Raw genomic sequence first — 15239 nt, forward strand, 5'->3', positions numbered from 1 at the left:
GGAGGAGGAGGAGGAGGAGGAGGAGGAGGAGGAGGAGTCTGGTGCCTTCCAGTCAGCTCCGTGACTCAGCCGGCAGGTCAGGAAAAAATGCACAGGAGAGAGACAGGCAGCCCAGGAGAGCTCAGCCACAAGTTTTGAAAGCCTCTCCTGCTGACCGGTGGGAAAAGCTTCGCCACCACTCAGGTCTCCTCGAAGCCTTTACACTGAGGCCGCGTCTTCGGCTGACGAGACATCCCCTGGTGAGATTTAAAGGAACAAAGAGCTCTGGAGGAGCTCCAAGCCCTTGTCTCAACACAGCACCAAAGAGCCTGCCTGGGGCTGCATTAGTGAGAACGGATTTCTAAAATATGTTCTTGGCCTCTGCTTTCTTGTTCCGTTCTGCCTTGGATGCAACATACCTAATTATGTGCAGAATACGCTTGCAAAAAAACGGGAGAAAAATATATGCCAATGTTTCTAGCACATTTGGGAGGCTGCTGAGGGCAGCGCGGGGGAGTGCGGAATGAAAAGGAGGATGCGGGGGCGGTCGGGAGAGGGAAGTCTGAGGCGGCCTGCTTTCCCTCACGACACAGAGCACTGTAACAGATACCCCGGCCGGATCGCGGGGTATTTTAGACAGAACCTAGCAGGAAACAGTCCGAGAAGAGCTCTGCGTGCACCTGGCCCAATTCTGGACAAGCACAGCACCCACGCACGCCACCCCTGAGCGAGCAACACACATTTCAGAAATGTTAAGAAACTGGTAAACGGAAGACATTTTACTTGCCAAACTGAAGAGGCTCTTATAAACATGATTTCTGTACGCGTCGACAATGGACAGAGAGACTATAATTGGCTTAACACAAGCCAAACACTGTGCGCAAGCTGTCTCCTCTGCATATCATGCTAAGAAACACTTAAGAAGGAAAATGCCTCTGTTTAGTATGCCAAGCACTTGCTTTTAAAACAAAACATCACACTGAGTTGCAAATAATGCAGATCAATAGTAAAGCTGCTTATTTCCCCTTCTCAACACACAAGCCCTCCCGCCAGGACCACGAGCCTCCAAGTCGAACGGAAGAGAGGGAGGGGCTCTGAGAGCATTTCTCGTGAGCAGCATGGAGGCCTGCAAAACACACCCTCCCACTGGAAGAGGCCGAAAAGGCTCCGCAAGCTGTGGCCAATTCCAGTATTGGTGGAAATGGGAAACTGGTAGGGGAATTGAGGCAGAACCTGCTGTAACCTGGCACGATAAGGGAATAAGGGACCATGGACCACCTCTAAGCCCGATCATGCCCTTTCCACACTTTGGAACCGATTTGGAACCACACAGACTAATTTGCCAGAAGATTAGAAACCACAGTGACATCCACCCCTATGCAAACCACTTGGTTCAATTACAGGGGGCCCCCTCTCCCCCCCCCCAGGACTCTGCTACAACTGCCCTTTCTAGTATCCTATCCCCACACAGCCAAGGGCGGCTGACCTTTGCAACTGACCTCTACCCCCTGTTCACACCTGTCAACAAACCAAGCCCTGACCAGGATGGCCCAGCAAGCTCCACCTGTCCGATCTCAGAAGCTAGTTAAAAAACAACCACCTCCATGACAACATGCTACAAAGATTTACCGCACACAGGGCTATTTTTGGGCAGGACGCACAGGAACGGAGTTCCGGCTGGCTCCCAAGTTGGCCACGCCCAGCAGGAACTCATTAGCATAATAGGCCACACCCAACAGCAGAAGCGCATTAGGATTGGCTACGTTAGGTGTGTGTGGCCTAACATGCAAAGGAGTTCCTGCTACAAAAAAAGGCCCTGGGTTTTGACCACAAACAAGGTCAACAGAATAAGAAGGGAAAGGTGGGCGTGGCTAGATGACCACACTTCTGGTAACATGGGTGTGTGGCCTAATATGCTAATGAGTTTCTGCTGTTGGGTGTGGCCTATTATGCTAATGAGTTCCTGCTGGGCATTTTCTACAAAAAAAGCCCTGAACGCACACAATATGATCACAAAGAATTTTCAGTAACACAATTACAGGAAACTTTCAAGGATACAAAACTACTGGCATAAGGAGCCAAAATTTGTGCTGTCCATGAAGGCTTTGAAGATTTCAGAAATTCAGTGACAGCTATTGGATCCGTGCATGTGGATAAACAGCGTCAGCAGCCCTGGTTACTACTTGGCTGAGAGACCACCCAGGAAGTCCAGCGTTTCTGTGCAGAGTCAGGCAATGGGAAACCATCTTTGAACATCTCCTGCCTTGAAAAGCCGACAGAGTTGCCCTACGTTGGCTGTGACTTTACAGCGCTTTACAAGAAAACAAATCAGGGGGACTTGCACATGTGACGCATGGTTGCTATGTGTAGCTCGTGGTTCATTGCAACCTACCAACCATTCTCTATCCACATAAAAGAAAGCCCCATCACCATAAAATCAATGCCCAGGCCAAACCCCTGGACCTAGAAACACGAAATTCAGGAAGAACGCGCCTACCATGACGTAGATGCTCATTAAGAAGGGATTTTTAGAAATTCGACCCCTAAGTGGGTCAAAAGGGGTAAAATGTGCTCCCCCCATTGATTCCTATGTGGCTGCCAGGCGGCTGCCTCCTTGCACCCCCCACTCTCTGATTGGTCAGCTGCAGAGCTCAGTGTTCTGAGGTAAAACAAAAAAACAGTTTCAGGAGACTGCACAGAGCTAATGACAGTTGAGGAAATCAGGAATGGCCAACAACCACCTGTGAGGTACAGTAATGCTGCTGGCCCAGCCTCTCTGATGGCTTCCAACAGACTCCCCTCACCTCCTACACCTAACAGGCGGTTGTCTGTCAGGTGCAGCAGTGGTTGAAGGGTGCTTAAAGCCACGAGGGAGCCCACCCCAGCAGTAACGCCTTAGTGATCCTGCCAGCCCCACCTCCACAGTGGCTTCTAATACTCCCCCCCCCCACTGGTGGACAGGCAGCTGCCTGTCAGGTGTAGGAGAGGAGGTGAGTCAGGTGTAGGAGCAGGACCAGGGTACTTTAATCCATCAGGGACACCACCCCAGCAGGATCACCTTAGCGGTGCTGCTGGCCCAGCTTAGCCACACTCCCACCCACAATGGAAATATACCCCAAATTTGTAGAAAACTGGTTTCCTTTATTAATTTATTTAACTTCTCACAATGTGGGTTCTAGAAAATTGGTTCATATGAACTTGCTTAATATCTGATTGCTCAGATGGTGTTTTGAATATGTAGTTGTTATGTCCCAGTTCTAAAACATAACATAAATGAGAAGCATTTTTGAGAGAGAAAAAAGGGGGGGATATGCCCTCCCCCCAAAATTCAATGCCCAGGCCAAATCCCTGTACCAAGAAACCCAAAATAAAGGGAGTGCATTCCTACCATGATGTCAAAAAACCCCATGAAGAGATTTCTGAGAAACATGACCCCTAAAGGGGTAAAAAAGGGGCAAAATGTGTCCCCCGCAATTTAGGAATGCGGCAAAGACATTTCCCCATAGTACTCCTGCGGGGCACTGAGCTGTGCAGGCCAAGTACCAGCGAGATCACCCTGAGGTGCTCAGAACAACACAATTTCCATATGAGCAAAACAATCCAGGAACACAAATAGAGAGGCCATCAATTTCATGGAAGGTGGCAGGAGTTGACTTAACAGACGACTGCTTCTTAAATGGACAGTTCTACGTGGCCTGCTCCAGAGTGAGCTCACCAAGCCGCCTGGTGATCCTAGCACCTGAGAGCAGAACCACCAACGTGGTCTACAGAGAGGTCCTTCAGTAGAGAGAGAGAAAAGTACGTATGTCTCACTTCATTTTTTACACTACAATCTTCTCTGTTAGAATTCCTACAACAAATGTCACATTTCAGACTTCACATCATCAGTATTATAACTGGATTTACGAAACTTAAATACCATAGCGAAGCATGGGTAGCGGGCTAGTGTATATATAAAGCTGTAATGCTACAATTTCCTTACGCTTCCCAACAAGAGACTGCAGACAGAGAATGAAGGCAAGAGAGCAGAGCAGACTCTATGCTCTTGCTCACATTTGCGCTGGCCCTGGAAACTACTGTTGTATTGTGGTGCCAAAGACAAGATTTTAGATCAGCAGCTTCATTCTCTTGTCTCTTCCAGTGAGCTTTCCTCCCAAACGGCAGCCAAGGACTATCGGAGTTTACAAAAGCAAGATGTTAAAGTGTGCCGTTACAGAATACATCAAAATGCACCATCTGTACCACTCCCTCTTCCTGTAAACTGTCAGCCACTGCCCCCAAAATAAACAGCTATCACCTTTTCAACTGCATCAAATGTTCCAACAGCCAATTACTGTGCTGGTACCTCTTGCACACATTTAGTTCTTGCACACGTTAAGCAACAGCTTAGACCAGATATGGACCCTACTCAGATGACAAATCCATCCAGGCAGAAGTGACAGGACAAACGTGAAGCTAAAATCCAGCTTGCCAAGGTGAAAGTAAGATGCAACATTTGATGTGACCAATGCACGGCTTTTAAAACAAAACAAGCAGCTTCCACGGTGCAAAAAACCCGCTACCTACCCAGGTGGGCCAATCTGGCCCTCAAGCCACAAGTTACTTCCAATCGACGTTTCAGTTCCCCTACCTGTATCTGAATCCTTTTGATCTCCATTTGTTCCAACAGTGAAAGGCAACTTCCGCTTCGTCGCTCTCTCTTTCACCTCTTTGCCGCCATCACTCCGGTCCAACTTCGGAGTCTTGGTTAGAGAAACTTTATCTTTATCCTAAAAAGAAAAGGCAGATGACCGGTTTCAGAAGAGACATGGTACATGTGCAACAGGTGAGGATCTTTTCGGAGAAGCTAACTGACTGTGTCTGGAGGTGCTTTATGGAGCTTAATAAAATTGTTGGCCATTAACAAGATCACACGTGCTGCAAGCTCTTTGACTGAGGGTGCGCCCACATTAGCCATTCAAAGCATCCCCCCCCCCCCCGCAGCAGCATTTTGGCCCCTGCAAGGTGGTCCTACGTCCAGTCCACATGCCATGGACTGGGGAAGGGAGTTTGGCAGTTCTCTTCCTGACAGCTGTGTGGATTGGGCATGTCCTGGAAATGGCACAGGCTCCTACTGAAGGCTGCTAATGAAATCACCTCTGATGAGCAGTGCGGCTCACCTTCTCCCTGTGCCCATCTTGAAACTGGCCCTAAACTCCAAACGGAAAATCAGGGCAGAAGCCTGCAGAAGCCTCTTGTAAGCTTCACAACCACCCCACCTGCCAAATTCAGGGGCTCAGCGCTCACCTTGGGAATTTTGGTGCCACCGACTAACTGGACAGCCTTCCACACACTGTCTGACTTCAGCTAGGATTGTTGTGTTGTGGTGAAACACAAAAGAGTTTTCTCTAGATGCTTTCCCGGCTACCCTCTACGTGCCTCTCTACTTACATTCTGATCTCAGTCTGCTGTCGGCAGCGGGAGGGGGGGTGGGCAGAAACACGGAGTTACATTTGTGTGGTCAGTGCTGTCGTCAGTACTAGCCGACAGATGCAGCCGCATTTCAAGGATAACCCCAGAGGTTCAAAGGGCTAAAGAAAGAAAAGGCCATTCCCAAAAGGCCCGTACCCAAGATCCGTGAAGCAAATATGCCAGAGACTGAACCCGGGAGCTTCTGTGTGCAAACCAGGCATTCAGCTCCAGCCCTTTGCCAAGGTGGCAGCAGGGAGACGTACCACCCAGGACTTAAATACATATGCATTCCGCTTTGGGGATGGTCTGAATGTAATATATAAAGAAACAAAAGCATTAATGCTTATCTGTTTTCAGAATGTAGTTCATTTGCTTCCACACCCTGTCTCTCTCCCCAGCGCAGACCCAAAGGGGCTGACGTCATTCGCCTCTACTCCATTTTATCCTCACAACAATGCTGTGAAGTAGGTCAGGGCGGGAATGGGAGAGAGGGAGGGAGGGAGAGAGTGTGTGTGACTGGCCCAAGGCCACCCAGCAAGCTGCCACGGCAGGGTGAGGATTCAGACCTGGGTCTCCCAGTTCCTGGTCCAGTGCTCTAACCACTACCCCACGTGGCCTCCCTTAAGTTTCCGGAAAACTTCACAGTGTCCTCTTTCCCATCTCCTGGAAACATATCTGAGGTTTATGCGGAGCAGAGCCACAACTTCCAAGAAGTGCAAATGAAATCTCTTCTTCCAAAGTGGTAGGGAGAGTTTCCTTGTGGCAAACAACTGTGAACTCAGACCAGGAACACAGTCTGGCGGCTGATCACAGTCATTTACCAGCTCAGCACTCCAGATGGGGTGGAAAACAGTACTTAAGACATACGTTGTGTCCACCTCAGTGTGCAATCTCATTTTTGTACGCAGAATGGGTGAACGGGGAGGGGGGACAGCCGGACTGCAGCAGCAGAGGGCCCCCCCCCCAAACACCATTAGGAGAGAAATGCAACAGGCAGCTCTTGGCCCTGTGCCTGGCCACACATCCCACCTCCCTTCCCTGGATATTTCAGACTCTCCGGTGTCACTGTGGGACCCCTGTCAAGAAGGCCAAATCCCAAGGCTGTTTCTGGCTCTGCCTCCGGCTGGGAAGGAGGTGGCTATTTGAGAAAGGTGGGGAGTCGGTCTTTAAAGCCCCCATCTGTTAGAATCATCTGCTATGGTCTTTAGCTGCTAGATGGCTGAGTCCAGTAACTGGGAGCCTTTTTTGGAAAACTGCTCACACAGAAACCGGGATGGTGGTGGTGGCGGCAGTACCCTTGCAATGCTCCTGGAGACAGCACCAGAGGTCAATCTTTCCCAGAGCGAGACTCTTTGAAGGGAGAACCACAACAGCTGAGGGACTTCCTTACTTGTTATTTAGAGAATTTGCAACCTGCTTTTCTCCTAGAGTTAGAAGTGGCCTACAACATACTAAAAGAGCATCATAAAATGCCCATGAATGAAGCAGCCAACACAGCAATTAAAAACACAGCAGCATTAGATCATGAAGTGAAAGAGAACAAGCTATAAGGCAATCTGAAGAAGCCAGAGGGAAACTCCGTGTTTACTCAAAAGGAAGCCAAGCCTCAATTTAAGATCACTTCCTTAATGTTACACACACACAAAACTTATTACTGGACATACTTTTAACTTGTACGTGAATGTAAGACTATCCAGTATTTTTATGGTGTACCTGGGAAACAAACTAGTCTTGCTCTTGAGTAAATACTACTTGTCTAAATGAAACTTCTGAATGAAATATTCTGAAGAAGTGAGCAGTGACTCACGAAAGCTCATACCCTGCCACGTATTTTGTTAGTCTTTAAGGTGTTACTGGACTCTTGCTCTTTTCTACTACCAACCTGAAAGCAAGCGAAAACGGCATGAAAGAACAAGGTCTTCCCCAAGCAACTGGATGCTCACACAGAAGGCACCGGACAGCCTCTGGAAGGAAAGACTCCCACAGACGCAAGGCCACCACTGAGAAGACCCTGATCCTGGCTGCTGCCACCACACTTCAGCAGGGGAGTCCACATAATGGGCGGGCAGGTTCATACGGGAGGAGCCTGTCTTTCATGCTCTTGGCCCCCAGATTACAAAAGGGTTTAAAGGTCAAAACCAGCATCTTGAATTGTGCTGAGAAACGAACTAGCAACAGTCACAGTATTATCTCTTTCATGACAGGTGTAATATGATCACTGCAGCATGTCGCTATATATATATTTCTTTGCAGCAACATTTTCTCTTAGATGGGTAGGGGGCACCCTCCTCTGACGAGGTGTGAGGAGATGGCATGAACGGCAGCAAAACATTGACGGCGACGGAGCATCTGACGGTGAAGGCGGATGGCGGATGCAGCGGATGCAGTGGCAACAGAGCGATCCCTGGTGGCTAGCAGACCATTGCGCAGTTGACGATGGCAAAAGGCGGAGACCGGGAGGCACACGATGACGCGCAACGCAGGGTGCGGCGGTGCCTGAATCGGACGGAGCCGAGGTCAAGAAGCGGACGGGAGTCGTGCGCCTGCGCAGTCTCGCCGACAACAGTCGTCCAGCAAAAATGCCAAAGAGATCGCCTGGAAGAAAGCCACACTGGAGCAACAACAAGGTTCTCCACCTGGGTGCTGGTAGGTTGCCCCACCCCTATCATGTGGCCCAAGTCAGGGATTAAGGGTTATTAGAACCACTATATATGTAAATCGCCCAGAGACCCTCCGGGGTTAGGGCGGTATAGCAAGTTGAAAGTATAAATAAATAAAATAAATAAATTTTGGGCCAGCAGGACAACAACAAAGCCATGATGCTAACAGAGAGCACAGACAGCTGTAGCTTGGACACTTCCTTCCAGGAAAAGCACCACTGGCACTTTTGATCCACGCATGTTGCTTGGGCAACTGAAGCTGAGCTAAACTGGAGCTAAAAGATGACCGGTTCCCATGCAGAGAGGAGCAGTCCACCACCCAAGTAACAGAACCTCTCTTCTCCAACCAGCCTGCCTTCAGGAACCTTTTCGACTCACCCGCTACCCCTTTGGACGCAAATAAGAAGAAAACCCCAATGACCTCGCCCAGTGGTTTCATGCAGCTGTTGAAAGTCACAGGGACAAAGACCGAGCCTGGTAAAACCCCCAAGCAGTGTTCCCTCTAAGTTGCGGAGTCTTGTGAGCAAAAATTCTACTTTGTGAGCTACTGGCAGTAAAGCTGTGGGCGAGTGATTCTGCTGCTGCATAAATTAGTTTGCTCTGGAGCCAACCTTCCTGAGCTAAGACAAAAAGTGTGAGCCGGAGGCTAAAAAACTGTGAACTAGCCCACACTAACTCAGCTTAGAGGGAACACTGCCCCCAAGGCAAAAATGCCAAAGGGTAGAGCTAAAGCATTACCATTTTCTGGAATTATTTTCAAAGCATGAACGGGATTTCCATGTAGGAACAGGGTGCTCCGCTCTCAATCTCAAAAGACGGTTCAGAAGATACGGTTGGTGGCACTGAAAGTCACTGACAGATCCAAAAGGATCAAAAGGACAATTTTCCTCCCACCCCTCTCCCAGAACAGGTCATCTCTCAGAATAAGATAATTTCTGTGCCAAATGTGGGCCTGAAACCCAACTGAAATCAGTTTCATCCAGGAGTGCCTGGAGCTGAACAACTACGACTTGCCTGAGGACCTTGCCCAAAAAGAGGAAAGTTGTGATCGGCCAACAGTTAGGATGCAAAGTTTTCTTTAAGAGTGGTGTAATGCCACCTCCTTGGGAGGAAAGCGATGGCAAACCTAGGCAGCATAATAAAAAGTAGAGACATCACTCTGCCAACAAAAGTCCGTATGGTCAAAGCGATGGTATGCCCAGTAGTACTGTATGGCTGTGAGAGTTGGACCATGAGGAAGGCCGAGTGCCGAAGAATAGATGCTTTCAAATTATGGTGCTGGAGAAGACTCTTGAGAGTCCCTTGGATTGCAAGGAGATCAAATCGGTCAATCCTAAAAAAAATCAACCCTGACTGTTCCTGGAAGGCCAGATACTGAAGCTGAAGCTCAAATACTTTGGCCACCCAATGAGAAGGGAGCACTCACTGGAGAAGAAGACCCTGATGCTGGGAAAGATTGAAGGTCAAAGAAGATGGGGACGGCAAAGGATGAGATGGTCAGACAGTGTTATCGAGGCAATGAATATGAAATTAAGCAAACTCTGGAGCATGACGGAAGACAGGAGGGCCTGGCATGATGTGGTCCATGGGGGCGCAAAGAGTCAGACTCAACTGTGCGACTGAACAACAACAATAGCCACTTCTTGCCACCTCCTTCAAGACAGCTCCTCTCTCAAGGAAGAATTCACCATATCTCACAGCCAGTCACTCCCTCCCATCTGGGTTGGGGTCATAAGTCGAGGGCGAGAGTCAAGCAGTCAAGGGATGGGACGGACCCCTCCAAGCAACCTGCCCATATACGCCCGAGCAGCACCCACTTCATCAATCCAGCAAACATGACAATTTGGCACTCCGATTTCATCCAGTAATTAACTGCATCAAGAGCAGCAGCTAGTTCGGAACAAATGTGAATGGTGTCACAGCAGTCTGTGGAGGATTCCAGGGAATTTAATTAAATGAGTTAATATCCTGCAAGCTCTCAACCTATTGGCTTGCAAGGTGGCTCACAGCTAAAACAATCCTCAACAGAATAACACAACTTGCTAACAACATAAAATCACATAGAAAACATCACTGATGCATGAAAGCCAGTATAAAATATACGAAAGATGAGACCAGAGAAAAAATAAAGACACAGTCAAATCAACGCAAAAGCCTGAGGAAACAAAGATCTTCCCCTGCTGCCTACAGTGGTCTGGGACTGGCCAAAGGCTACCCAGCAGGTTCCATGTGGAGGAGGAATGGGAATCAAACCCGGTTCTCCAGATTAGAGTCTCCCACTCTTAACCACTACACCACACTGGCACTTAACACGACTACACCACACTGGCTCATCACATATGGACTTAATAAAACAGCTTTCAAGCAGCAAGCCTGCTCTTTAGGGAGGAGGGGAACCCCATCTGGAATAGGGGGACTCTTTAACCCAAAGAGGTGACCCAAGGAGGTCGCTGCTTTGGGGGAGCCAGAGGTATTGGGAGGGCTAAAGGGCTCACGGGTTGGTCGGGCGGGGTGGGTGGGAATCCTGGTCCTTGGCTGCCTCCCTTTTGGAGAAACAACAGCCAGCAGGGTCTCTGCTTGGGGGAGGGGGCTGCCATTCCCCTGATCCTGGGTAGGGGGAGATACGGCAGTGGGATGCAGACTGGTCATTCCAGGAGGAGGAGGAGGCCTGGCTACTGGTTGGCCCCCTTCAAGTCTGCCTCCCCGCCAATGGGGGCTTAGCTGTGCCAAGGCTGGACCCCTGAGCCTTAAGATCCTGCTGCTGACTGCCGGGTGGGTAAGCGGGAAAACCACTGGCACTCAGGATTTAATCCTGGATGAGCAGGCTGGCCTGGCTGGATTGAGGCTGGGGGCGTAACTCTGACCCAGCTCTGTCCCTCCGCATTTTTCTGTACAGCAGCAGGCCAGGTCAAGGGGACGGAGAGGCGGGGTTTCCGCGGTCTATTACGATTCCACTGATCTATTGATCGATGAGGTGTCTCGTCCAGCAGCCTGCCAGTTTTGAGCATGTGCTCCTGAAGGTGGGTGACCGGGACAGCTTAGGGATTCTGCTAGAGTTCAGGCTTACTGCTCCCTCTTTCCCCCACAGGAACACTTGCACCAATTAGGATGGCCCACCCCAGGCGCCTGTTGGATCTCAATGGGTTCCTGTCGGCACTTGGAGCTTTTCCCACCTTGACCACTCTGTTGCGGCTCTGACTGCTCTCTGGAGTAGGGAGATGGCCTGGGCTGCTGACACGGCTGCCCCTAAGCACCGGCTCCCCCAGGACGGAGCCAACCAGTCTCCCTGGATCTCCACTGGGGAGCGGGTGGTGACGACATGGGCAGGATGATGGCTGGAGCACCACAGGCAGAACACTCAGGGCCAGACTGACTGAACACGGCGTACAGCTCACGTTAGAGCCCGTTCTGCGGCCGTGACGATGACAAAAGGGACCATTTCCCCGCCACCATTGCGTCTGCACGTTAATTGTCCAGCTGAGCTGTTCCGTGCGTTTCAGGGACTTCTGCATCACAACTCCAAGGGTTTGGACTCTGACCACACAACGGCCTGCTGTGATCAATTTTCCATTTATTTTGCAGACACAATTGCTCAGATCTGTTCTGGGTTAGATGCCAGCATGGATTCATCTCCAGATGATGTACCTTTGGCAGCTGGCTTTTTGATTTGTCTGGACCCATTTCAATCATGGTGTATGTCTGGGCTGAGCTTCCGTTTAGTGGCCCTCATCTAGCCTGTGACGAAATGGCTGCCAGCCTGGCAGTTCCTTATGTGTGTGGGGGTATTCCATAGGGAACAATGGAGCTGCCCTACCTCCCTGCCTACACTTCCCAGCATCCCTGAGGGAAAAGAACGGGGAAAGAGGGACACACCCCAGGGGTGGGGCCAAGGAGAAAGGGTTTTTTTGGCTCCTGAGGGGAAATGAGTCAGTCTCAGCCCGGTCTTCAGCGTGGACGGCAGGTTCAAGGGAGAGTACAGGGGGGGCTCCTGTGACCAGAGGCTCCGTGGGCAGTCCAGGCCACTATTGACCGTGGTGGAGAGCCAGGAGGGTGGCAGGGCTGGTGGCCAGTCCCGAAGAGGAGGAGGGCTGGAGTTTCTCTCCACAACAACAACAAGGAGGGAAAGCAAATCCTGGCCTGAGGCCACAACCCACTACAGAGGTAGAGAGAGGGGTGTGTGGGTAGGGACAGAGGAATTGTGTTTTATTCCTGTTTATTTTCTGTGCCCCAGTTGTGTTGAAGTGCCTGTATTTTCTGTGCCCAATATGTATATAGTTAAATAAATCTTCCTTTTTGAGTTTAAAAAGCCTGGTGTGCCTTAACCACAGGATCCTCCCCGCTCTGCACGTTACCAGGGGCGGAGGGAGGCCAGGGGACACAAACAGGCCCAAATAAGAGGGGTTGCCACCTCTCCAGGAGGCGCCCAAAGACCAGGGTACCCACTTCCCAATGTGGGGAATTTAGCCAGAGGGGTCTCACTGTCCCTCAAGGAAGGCGGTAGCTCAATTCAGTGAGTGGTGGCAGCGGTTACGAGGAGAAATAGTCCCACCAGGAAGCGGTGGGAAGGCCAAAACAGGGGCTTGCGAGCCACAGGGCGGCACCTCAGTCTCCCAGGGCTGAGGGCGGGTCCCCCGTTTTGCCACACAGCCCATCACTTCCTCCAGACACAGGTTCAGATCATCCACTGTCTCACCTGACACAGCTGAAAAGGACAATCCAGAGCTGGAGGCCATTACTACACATGACCCCTTGCTCCGAATCCCCTAGACGACCTCTCTCGGCATTTTGTGTACACGTTCAAAGCATGGGAGGGAGCTGCGGTGGCTCAAGTGGTTAAGACGCTGAACTGTAGTTCAGCAGTCTCTAGTTCCAGCTCCTGCCAACCTAGCAGCTCGAAAGCAAGAAATTGCAAGTAGATAAATAGGGACCACTCCGGTGGGAAGGGAACAGCGTTCCATGCGCCTCGGCGTCTAGTCACGCCGGCCACATGACCACGGAAACGTCTTCGGACAGCGCTGGCTCTTCGGCTTTGAAACGGAGATGAGCACCGCAACCCTAGAGTCGGACTCGACTGGCTTTCGAGCAAGGGAACCTTTACCTTTAAAAGCATGGGAGTCAGAATAAAGCCATGTGGGGCCCCATAGCAAGTGCCAGGGTAAAGAGAACTGTCTCTCATTACCATCTTCTGACACTGATCAGTCAGGTAGGATCGGAACCACTGGGCTGTGGTGACTCCAATACTCGACGGCCAGTCAGGTCACCGTATCGTACAAAACAAAGAGATCCAGGAGCACCAAAAGGGTGTTCTCTCTCCTGATGAACGTTTGTCAGTCAAGTCAACCAAGGCAGTTTCTGTAACAGCCCCAGATAGGAAGCAATTGAAATGGGTCTGAAGTCGTCAGCTTGAACACTGCTCCTATCTGGCCTGCGAGCAACTGGCTCTCGTCTGCTTCCTGCTTTGCAGATCGCTTTTGCCCAGCTCTCTCCTGCTTCCTGCTTCTCAGAGAAGAGAAAGAAAGCCAAGCCTTCCTTCCTCCTTTGCAGAGGGGGAGAGAGAGAGAGTCCTGTGGCACCTTTAAGACCAATGAGGTTTTATTTCAGGTAAAAGCTTTCATGTGCAAGCACACTTCTTCAGAGGGAGGGAGGGGGTCAGAGAGAGGGAGAGATCCCCCTTTTCAGTTCTAACAGATGGGGGAGGAGAAACCTAACAGCACAGCTTGCAATCCTTATTAGTGGAAGGGAGCAAGAGTCCAGTAGCACCTTAACAACTAACAAAATTTGTGGCAGGGTATGAGCTTTCATGAGTCACTGCTCACTTGTTCAAATACAGCTAGAATGTGAGTCCATCTGTCCTTATATTTTGGAGAGTGAAGTGATTTCAGATGCCAAAAGACAACAGCAGGCGTTGATAATGAGAGAAGAAACCTAGGTCTCAATTCAGTCCAGGAGGGATGCATTGTCTTGAGCTTCATGATCAGCTGCAATTCAGCAGTCTTTCTTTCTAATCTCCCTTTGAAATCCCTTTGTAAGAGAACTGCCACTCTTAGGTCAGCAACTGAATGTCCTGGAAGGTTAAAATGTTCCCCCAGTGGTTTCTGAATGTTGTGGTTTCTAATAGCAGTAGAACACGCAAGAGTCCAGCAGCACCTTAAGGACTAACAAAATTTGTGGCAGGCTATGAGCTGTCATGAGTGACTTCTCACTTCTTTAGACTTATTTCCATTTATTCTTTGCATCCTCCTGGTCCCTGGAAGGAATCCTCCTGGACCAAACTGAGACCTAGCTTTCCTGTCTCATTACCAGTGCTGATATCTCCACGCCTCCTACCCTTCTGCGTATCACACCTAATCCAATCAAGCCTGCTATTGCCATTTGGCATCTGAAATCATCTTCATAAAGTTTATGTCTCCGGTACCTCGTGTTACATTTTATGGTACACGTGGCCTGACCCCACCAAGTGACATTTATGTCGGATCCGGCGCTCATACCACCCAGTCTTTCACCATGCTCTGCAGTAATAACAGCCCAGGGGCCATCTGGAAACCACTTAGCTCTACCAGTCTGCAGAGGCAGACCAACCTAGCTGGTTCCCCACCCCTGAAGAGGCACATGATACCTTGAACAGCCTGAACTTTGCGCAAGTGATCCGTCCATAACAAGGGAACTGCTGAAACTGTCACTTAGTCCTACCACCATGCCCAGCAGAGAATACCAGACTAAGGCTGCAGTCACACGGAGCATTAGCCACGCTATAGAGACGGAAGATAGGTGGATTTTCCGGGCACGATCAAACCCCAACATCTGGGAAACGTAGAGCTCCCGTGGCTAACCCGAGGCTTACCGCCGAAGATGCACCGAAAAAAACTAGTACCTCCGAGGTACTAGTTTCCCGAAACTGCGGGGCTAGGGCGGGCGTCTGATCACGTTTCTGGTGGTAGCTCGTGGCATCCGGCGCCTGCCCATGTCCCGTTGTGAAAAGGGTTTTTTCCCAAGTCTCCACGGGATGCACACAAGCACCCAACGGCGCATGCGCACACTTAGGTTAAAAAAAACCCACAGCCCCTGCCACGCAGCTTCTTTGCCGCGCCGCAGGATTGACGTATGATCAGCACCTCCCCCCGAACCACGGGACGTCAGCGGAACGTTTGA

The 15239-nt window shown here is 50.3% G+C and overlaps 1 protein-coding gene across 3 annotated transcripts in view; it reads right to left on the bottom strand.

Moving 5' to 3' along the window:
- Positions 1–15239, bottom strand: part of ANKRD11 (ankyrin repeat domain 11) — a 211701-nt gene that overhangs the window by 57526 nt on the left and 138936 nt on the right. For all 3 annotated transcript variants that reach the window (XM_015406704.1, XM_015406702.1, XM_015406703.1), the window contains exon 3: positions 4610–4748. In XM_015406704.1, coding sequence (XP_015262190.1) covers positions 4610–4748 — 139 coding nt within the window. The remainder of the gene's footprint in view (positions 1–4609; positions 4749–15239) is intronic.

This window comes from Gekko japonicus, unplaced genomic scaffold (genome assembly GCF_001447785.1).
Source record: "Gekko japonicus isolate JY-2015 unplaced genomic scaffold, Gekko_japonicus_V1.1 scaffold386, whole genome shotgun sequence".
Classification (NCBI taxonomy): domain Eukaryota; kingdom Metazoa; phylum Chordata; class Lepidosauria; order Squamata; family Gekkonidae; genus Gekko; species Gekko japonicus.